The sequence below is a fragment of the Gymnodraco acuticeps genome, unplaced genomic scaffold (genome assembly GCF_902827175.1).
Source record: "Gymnodraco acuticeps unplaced genomic scaffold, fGymAcu1.1, whole genome shotgun sequence".
NCBI classification, from domain to species: Eukaryota; Metazoa; Chordata; class Actinopteri; order Perciformes; family Bathydraconidae; genus Gymnodraco; species Gymnodraco acuticeps.
In genome coordinates, this window is record NW_022992323.1 from 102,479 (window position 1) to 112,147 (window position 9,669).

General features: G+C 45.1%; 1 protein-coding gene across 9 annotated transcripts in view; it reads right to left on the reverse strand.

Annotated features, from left to right (window-relative positions):
- The window catches only part of rcor1 (REST corepressor 1), a 30,326-nt gene extending 22,762 nt beyond the window's left edge, over positions 1-7,564 (reverse strand). For 3 of the 9 annotated variants that reach the window (XM_034208464.1, XM_034208469.1, XM_034208467.1), the window contains exons 1-2: positions 4,270-7,564; positions 4,103-4,189 (exon numbers count right to left, since the gene is read on the reverse strand). In XM_034208464.1, the coding sequence (XP_034064355.1) occupies positions 4,103-4,189; positions 4,270-5,569 (1,387 nt within the window). In that variant the 5' untranslated portion in view covers positions 5,570-7,564. Of the gene's footprint in view, positions 1-4,102 lie in introns of all 9 variants that reach the window. The other 6 variants (XM_034208466.1, XM_034208465.1, XM_034208470.1 and 3 more) reach the window with 5 other exon arrangements.
- Between the last annotated feature and the right edge of the window lie 2,105 nt (positions 7,565-9,669).

Consider the following 9,669-nt stretch of genomic DNA (forward strand, 5'->3'; position numbering starts at 1 on the left):
TATCCTGAGTGGGCCACACTGGCCAAGATAGCATGCGTGATCCCAGTCTCCAGTGTGCCGGCAGAGAGGATTCTCTCTACAGAACAGAATCAAAACAGCGCAGCGAAGTCGGCTCGGCGAGAACAAGGTCACACGGCTCATGCGCATTGCCAGTTGTGGAGAGACACTCAGGACCTTTGATTTTAAATCCGCAGCTACCCACTTCACAGGCCTGAAACAGCGCAGAAAGTAGGCTAAAACATCATAAGCTAGGCATTTTGCTCTAGTTTTGTCAAAGAGTTTGTGTTACAATTTGTTTAAAGGCTATTTGATAACAAGTCGGCAGCTGCAAGCTTTTATTAAAATGCTCACGACAGGCCTATACTCTTTTAGTTTGTGAACAAATAATAATCGTTATGTTTTATTTTATCCGACTATATGTAGGCCTAAAGCTGAAGAACATGGGTTTTTTGTTTATTTTATTATGGCTTGCGTAATATAGGCTATATTTATTTATTTTCCGTTACGCACGATATCGGCAGAACTTGTTTGAACTTTTATTAAAAGTAACTTTTCAATAAAAGATATATCTGAATGCCTTGATTATTTCATCCTTAATATATAGAGTTGTTGTCAATTTGTTTTAAAGCTCAATAAATAACAAAGAAGACCTTTGACCGGGAAATTTCCAATTTGTCCGGAAGATTTATATCCTAACGGACAGGGTGACCGGCACACATTTTTTCTAACGGGAACTCTGGTTTACAGAATGATTCCTTATAATATTGCCTAACAGAAGCATATATAATGTGAACAAAATAGGTCCGAGCACTGAGCCCTGTGGTACTCCATGGCTAACTTTGGTTTGCGTGGAAGATTCATCATTGACACGTACAAACTGAGAGCGTTCAGATAGATAGGACCTAAACCAGTCTAAAGCAGTTCCCTGTATGCCAACTAAGTGCTCTAGTCTTTGCAATAGGATATCATGGTCGATAGTATCAAATGCAGCACTGAGATCGAGCAAAACAAGAATAGAGACACGTCCCTTGTCAGAGGCTATTAGAATGTCATATGTGACTTTAACCAGAGCTGTCTCTGTGCTATGATGTGTTCTAAAGCCAGACTGAACATCTTCAAATAAATCATTGTTTTTTAAGTAATCAGCTGTTTTGCGACCGCTTTCTCAAGAATTATTGAGAGGAACGGAAGATTAGAAATAGGTCTATAATTGGCTAAAACCTCTGGATCGAGGTTGTGCTTTTTAAGAAGCGGTTTTATCACTGCTACTTTGAATGATTGTGGAACATAGCCTGATAATAAAGACATATTCATCATATTTAATAAAGAAGTGCTAATTAATGGAAAAACTTCCTTCAACAGCTTAGTTGGAATTGGGTCTAACATACACGTTGATGGTTTAGAAGAGAGAATCATTGAATTTAATTGTTCAAGGTTTATGGCTGAAAAGCATTCTAGTTTACTATCTAGTGTAATATTAGAACTTACGTTTCCGGGAGCTGTTGATAACACTATACTGGTCAAAGGCAAGAGGTCATTCATTTTGTTTCTAAGAGTAACAATGTTATCGTTAAAAAAGCACATAAAATCATTACTACTGAGTGCTATGGGAATAGAAGGCTCAATCGAGCTGTGGCTCTCTGTCAGCCTGGCTACAGTGCTGAAAAGAAATGTTGCATTATTCTTATTCTCATCTATTAATGAAGAGTAGTAAGCTGCTCTCGCTTTACGCAGTGCTTTCTTATATTCATTGAGAGTAATATGCCAAATTAAACGAGATTCTTCAAGTTTAGTGGAACGCCATATCCTTTCAAGTTGTCTCGACTTTTGCTTTATTTTGCGGGTTTGGGCATTATGCCATGGAGCTAATCTATGTTGTTTTATTTTCTTCTTTTTCAAAGGAGCAACAGAGTCTAATTTTATTCGCAGCGCATCTGTAGCACTATCAACAACATGATCAATTTGGGGTGGTGTACATTTTGTATAAGTTTCCTCCCCTACATGCAGACATGCTATCGAGTTAAGTATTGGTGGAATCTCTCCCTTAAATGTGGCTATAGCACTAACAGATAGGTTTCTGCTGCAGGAGCTTTTGACTAATGCTTTGTAGTCTCGTAACAGTACTTCAAAAGTTACTAAGAAATGGTCGGATAAAGCAGGATTATGCGGTTCGACTAATAGTTGCTCGATTTCAATACCATAAGTCAGAACAAGGTCGAGAGTGTGATTATAGCAGTGGGTTGGTTTATTTACACTGACAGAAACCAACAGAATCTAATATAGAGTTAAATGCAACAGTAAGGCTATTTTTATCATCGTCAACATGAATATTAAAGTCACCTACGATAATTACTTTATCTGTTTTAAGAACCAAAGTTGATAAAAACTCAGAGAATTCAGATAAGAATTCTGAATAAGGACCAGGTGCACGGTACACTGTAACAAATAAGATTGGCTGCAAAGTTTTCCAGGTCGGATGCGTAAGACTAAAAACGAGACTTTCAAAGGAGGTATAATTTAATTTTGATTTAGTATTGATAAGTAAACTTGAGTCAAAGATGGCTGCAACTCCACCTCCTCGGCCCGTGCCTCGGGCAATATGAGTATTGATATGGCTGGGTGGAGTGGCCTCATTTATGCTGACATATTCTTCATGTCTCAACCAAGTTTCAGTGAGACAGCATATATCAATATTATAATCTGATATTAAATCATTTACCAATATTGCTTTAGATGCTAGAGATCTTATGTTTAAGAGACCACATTTAATATTCCTGTTTTGTTGCACTGTAGTAGTTGTTACATTTACTTTTATTAGGTTATTATGTATGACACCTCTATTAGGTTTTACCTTAACTTGTCCTTGGGCAGACACACACACCGCTAATATTGGGTATTTTATTGGGTTCGGGATTCCTATGGATGACTGCCTAGGAGAGAGCGCAGAGAAGCGTGTAAGACTGCGACTCCGCCTCCTGGTCTCAACTCCAGTTTGTCATGGATTAAGTCCACAAAGCCCTGAAATGTTTGCCGAAATGAGATCGGCACCTTCCAAAGTAGGATGAATGCCGTCTCTCTTAATCAGACCAGGTTTTCCCCAGAAGGCTGTCCAATTATTTACGAAGCCCACATTGTTTGCTGGGCACCACCAAGACAACCAGCGCTGAAATGATGACAAGCGGCTATACATGTCATCATTGATCAGATTGGGGAGGGGACCAGAGAAGATTACGGTGTCCGACATTGTTTTAGCATAACTACACACCGACTCCACATTACGTTTGGTGCATTCTGATTGGCGTACACAAACATCATTACCACCGACGTGAATAACAATCCTACTGTATTTACGTGTATTCTTAGCCAGCAGTTTAAGATGCGCCTCAACGTCGCCCGCTCTGGCCCCCGGAATGCATGTGACTGTGGAGGCTTCGGTCTCTAATTTCACGTGTCTCATAATAGAGCTACCAATAACCAGAGTTGGCTTCTCAGCGGGTGTCTCGCTGAGTGGGGAATATCTGTTAGATACGTGAACGGGTTGGTGGGGACCTGCGGGTTTCGCGTTATGCCCCTTCTGAACAGTCACCCAGTCTCCCTGCTGCTCGGGAGTTGCCGGGGGACGGCTAATAGGAGCTACCTTTTGCCGGTCCGCAACGGCTAACATGGGCTTTACTGTAGCTGAGTTACTTTCTAAGATGCGGAGCCGGGCTTCTATGGCTATGATTCCCGCCTCCAACCTAACAACTATACTACATTTAACACATGTACCGGTACCAGTAAAGGAGGCAGGGAAGTAACCAAACATGAGACAGTTAGAGCAGGAAATAGCACCCGAGGGTGGAGAAAGAGCCATGGCTAGCTATCAAGCTAAAGTAGCTACCGTTAGCAAACCCGAAAAGAGTGTAGGCAACTGTGGAGTTACAGTCGCTAAGAGAAGGAGAGTTGTGAGTGCTTAAGCTGTAGTAACGTGTGATTACAACGTCAGGCAGTTGCCGTGATCAAGAGTTTTAAAACGATCGATTAAGATAATAAGCTATCAGCAGCAGAACAGGCACACGGGATACCCGGAGATGACAACAACCGGAAGTTACAACATGCTTACCGCAATAGTGGTCCGTGTAGAAACCGCAGGTCAGCAGATCTGGAGTCCTGATCTGCTGAGCTGTGTCATAAGTTGTGTCATACTCTGCTTAAATACATGTGAAGTGAAGTTAGTACCTTGGTCACTCTGAATAACTTTCGGGATACCAAAGATGGAAATAAACTGACTCAGTTTTTTCACCACAGACTTAGCTGTAATGTTCCTCAATGGATAAACCGCAGGATAACGTGTGGACTGACACATCACCGTCAGCAGATATGAACTTCCAGCCTTAGACTTGGGCAATGGGCCAACACAGTCAATCAGCAGACGATCAAAAGGGGAGGACACTGCCGGAATAGGAGACAGAGGCACAGGTTTAATAGTTTGGTTAGGTTTACCCGTTAATTGACAAGTATGACAAGTCTTAATAAAGACAGAAACAGTCTTCTTCAATCTGGGCCAGTAGAAATACCGCAGCACTCTGTTGTATGTCTTCTGCACTCCCAAGTGACCCGCAACATCATCATGCGCTGTTTTCAATACCCCTTCTCTCAGCTTGTCTGGTATGACAAATTGAAATATTGCTTCCCCAACAAAAACCTCACCATGAGGCGACCATTTCCTTACCAATACCCCCTCTTGTAAGAAATACCCATGGGCTGCACTGATGATTTCCTCAACGGGGCGAACCTGGGACAAGAGCTCCTGCAAAGTTGGACCCTCCTGCTGCTGCTGCTTCGCCAATTCACTACGAGAGACAGACAATGGAACAACAGGTAGCGCCAAAACAATATTCTCAGAAATGACTTTTTTATCTTGTGCTTTATAGGTCTGGGCTCGTGTTACTGCACAAGCTGGAACTATCTTTGTCAGCTTCTTCGCAGGGTCAGCAAGCTCGCCCCTCACTGGCTTAGAGGACACCACTGGTGAAAGAGGCACATCAGGCCACACTCTGCCGCCAGCCAAATCATTTCCGAGGATGACTGCCACTCCCGGAACAGGCAAAGATGGCCGGACTCCCATGGCAACCTCACCCTGCCGTAAATCACAGGACAACACCAACCGACGCTTTGGAGCAGACAGCAACTGCATCCCCATTCCCTTGAACCATACACCACTTCCAGTGTCCGTTACCGAGGAAAATGGAAGAACACCCTCACTTATGTATGAATCGAGAGCACCTGTGTCTCTCAGTATCTTAACAAGGAATATTGTTTCACTTCCTTGCAAAGACACATAACCCTCTCGTATGAAAGGGGCATACCCTGAATCAATTTCATCTGCCAACTGGGAGGGGCGAGGCTTCACCTCTTGCAGGGCTGGTCCGTAGTTAGAAACCGTAGCAGCAACTGGTTGCGGGGTAGTATAGAGTTTAACCGCAGCTATAGCCTCATCCCTAGCAACCTGGTGGGGAAAAGCTGCAAGGGCAACAGCCTGGGAAACTGAACATTTTGGAGTCGCTTGGTTTTTGCAAGTACTGGGCATTCCTTTTTCTGGTGTCCTTTACCCAAACAAAAGTAGCAAGTACTTAGATCTACTTTACCTCTGGGGTCACCAGACCAGTTATTTCTGCTCCCCCAGTCAAATCTCTCCCCTGAATGAATCTTGTGTGTTAACGTGTATTCATCAGCTAACACCCCGGCGTCTGTTACATTTTTAACCTTATGCTCATTCAGGTACGTAGCAACGCGTTCTGGAAGGATATCTTTTAATTGTTCAAGAAGGAACAGTTCCCTCAAATCATTAAGATTTACTACTTCGGAAGCCGTGACCCACCGATTAAATTTCATCGTCAGCTCCCGAACAAGTTCCACATAGGTCTGTCCTTCTGACTTCCTTAGCTTCCTGAACTGCTGACGGTAGGCCTCAGGCACCAACTCATAAGCCTTTAGCACTGCAGTCATTACCCTTAAGTAATCTTCACTGTCAGCCGTACTTAATGCAGAAAATGCTTCTTGAGCCCTACCAGTTAACACACACTGTAACAGCAATGTTTTCTCTGAATCAGACCACTGTCGTCTTTGGCTAAGTCGCTCAAAAAGTCCAAAAAAAGAATCTACAGTCTTCTCCTCGAATTTCGGTAACAACCTCAAGTTATAAGCTACATCAAAAGTAGCTGGGGACACCCCAGAAGAAAGCTTACCCTCTTGGATGAGGTCCAACTTGTAACGCTCTTGTTGCAATTCAGCTTCCCGCACCACTGTAGTTAACCTCAAACGCTCCATCTCAGTTTCCTGGTCACGAGCTCTAGCCCGGTCCTCACGAGCGAGACGTTCACTGTCTTGTTGGTACTGCAGCAGCATTATTTCCTTTCTCTGTTCCAATGTCATTTCACCAAAGTCAAACAAAGAAAAACCTGCACTTCTCTGCCGCTCTGGATTTATATCTGCCTTCACAGCCAACTCCTCCTCGGAGCCATCATCGACAGCCACTGCTGGCAGAACTTCTTGCAGTATCAACTGGGCCTGTAACATAGTCACTATGGTGTCTTTACGACCCTGCTTTGGAACGTCTACTTCAAAATGCTCTGCAATTTTTAACAGTTGGTCTTTAGTACATTTTTCCAGCAGTTCCACATTGGGACACTTCACAAAATCTGTCAATGTAGCCACGATTATGCAAACTCCCTTGAACCTGGTGCACAGACACCTAAACATATATATATATATATTTTGTTTCACTCTGGAATACCTCTCCCCTAGCTAACTGCCTACCCAATACTAGCTATCTTGTCTCACCCTAGTCTTCATGCATGCCACGACAGGTTTTTTAAACACTTACCCAATGACCCGGTAAAGCCCCAGCGAAGCTGTTACTCACCAAGACAGCCACGGACGTGTACCCATGACAATAAAATGTCGAATCATGTTTATGCACAAAAATAACAAACAAAAATAACAAACCAACAAGCTCCCCTGAAGGACATGTTGCTTATGCCTATCAGGAAATGTAATTCCAAAGCTACTCCTCAATGCCCCACACCAGGAACAACCTGTCTAACAATCAAGGCAAACAATTCAAGTAAACAACTATCACCTGGTTCTTGGATCGGACGAGCCCCCTTATGTTACAAGCTGGCTCTGCTTGTAACATAAGGACAACAGCTCAACACAGTTGCCCAAAACAATCATTTATTTTATGCAACACAGTGGTTACAACCAACAATAAAACAGAACAGAGGAGTGGTGTCCTGCTGCACCGAGCAGGGCAGCTGAGAGCGAGCGAGAGCCTGTTCTGCAGCCCTCTTATCTACTGGAACCAGGTGCCACAGGTGGGTCCCATCACTGCTGATTACAACAAACACACAGGTTACAGCAGCACCACCTGGTGGACAACCACAGGGTTGTCACAGGCAACAACCTGGGCTTGGGAGCAGTGGTCGCACTCACGTTAACCGAATACCCCCCCCATCAGCGCGAGTAATTGATAAATTGTGCACTCGACGGGTAATAATGGATTATGACGGAAATGTTACGATCCTGTCCGTCAAAATGACTGACAGCGAAAAAGTCTAAAGCCACCAATGCTTGGGAGAAAGAAACAATGTGATATTTGGGCCCATTTTCGCTACAATGAGGCGGAGAGAAAAAGCGAATGCATTGTTTCATCAGAAGGGAAGCAATGTGGCCAAAACACAGGTACAACACCACAAACCAGATACTCTCTGCAAAGCTGCTTAATCATTCAACCTGCTTTTCATCAAATAAGGACAAGATATAATCTTATTTATTTATATATACTAAAATGACAAATGATTGGTTTTGGCTACTTTGACTGAAATGTTCTATATAATCTGATGACTAAAAAAGTTTTCATTGACAAAAAGTAGACTAAAATAATTATTTTTTCTTTGACTAAAATAAGACTAAAATGCTCAGACTTTTAGTCGACTAAAACTTGACTAAATAAAAACAGGATGAAGGTGACTAAATATGACTGAAACTAAAAAGGAAATTTAACACAGGACTAAGACTAAAACTAAATAAAAAAATAGCTGACGAAATTAACACTAGATCACACACACCTGGATCTCACACACCTGGATCGCACACACCTGGATCGCACACACCTGGATCACACACACCTGGATCGCACACACCTGGATCACACACACCTGGAGCGCACACACCTGGATCGCACACACCTGGATCACACACACCTGGATCACACACACCTGGATCGCACACACCTGGATCACACACACCTGGAGCGCACACACCTGGATCTCACACACCTGGATCGCACACACCTGGATCGCACACACCTGGATCGCACACACCTGGATCACACACACCTGGTTCGCACACACCTGGAGCACACACACCTGGAGAACACACACCTGGAGACACACACCTGGAGCACACACACCTGGAGCACACACACCTGGACGCACACACCTGGAGCACACACACCTGGATCGCACACACCTGGAGCACACACACCTGGATCGCACACACCTGGATCACACACACCTGGATCGCACACACCTGGATCACACACACCTGGATCACACACACCTGGATCACACACACCTGGATCACACACACCTGGAGCACACACACCTGGATCACACACCTGGAGCACACACACCTGGATCGCACACACCTGGATCGCACACACCTGGATCGCACACACCTGGATCGCACACACCTGGATCGCACACACCTGGATCACACACACCTGGAGCGCACACACACGGATCACACACCTGGAGCACACACACCTGGATCACACACCTGGATCACACACACCTGGATCACACACACCTGGATCACACACACGGATCACACACCTGGAGCACACACACCTGGATCACACACCTGGATCACACACACCTGGACACACACCTGGATCACACACACCTGGATCACACACACCTGGATCACACACCTGGATCTCACACACCTGGAGCACACACACCTGGATCGCACACACCTGGAGCACACACACCTGGAGCACACACACCTGGATCGCACACACCTGGAGCACACACACCTGGATCGCACACACCTGGATCACACACCTGGATCACACACACCTGGAGCGCACACACCTGGATCACACACCTGGATCACACACACCTGGAGCACACACACCTGGATCGCACACACCTGGATCTCACACACCTGGAGCACACACACCTGGAGCACACACACCTGGATCGCACACACCTGGAGCACACACACCTGGATCGCACACACCTGGAGCACACACACCTGGATCGCACACACCTGGATCACACACCTGGATCACACACACCTGGAGCGCACACACCTGGATCACACACCTGGATCACACACACCTGGATCACACACCTGGATCACACACCTGGATCACACACCTGGATCACACACCTGGATCACACACACCTGGAGCACACACACCTGGATCACACACACCTGGATCGCACACACCTGGATCGCACACACCTGGATCACACACACATGGATCGCACACACCTGGATCACACACACCTGGAGCGCACACACGGATCACACACCTGGAGCGCACACACCTGGATCACACACGGATCACACACACCTGGATCACACACACCTGGATCACACACACCTGGATCACACACC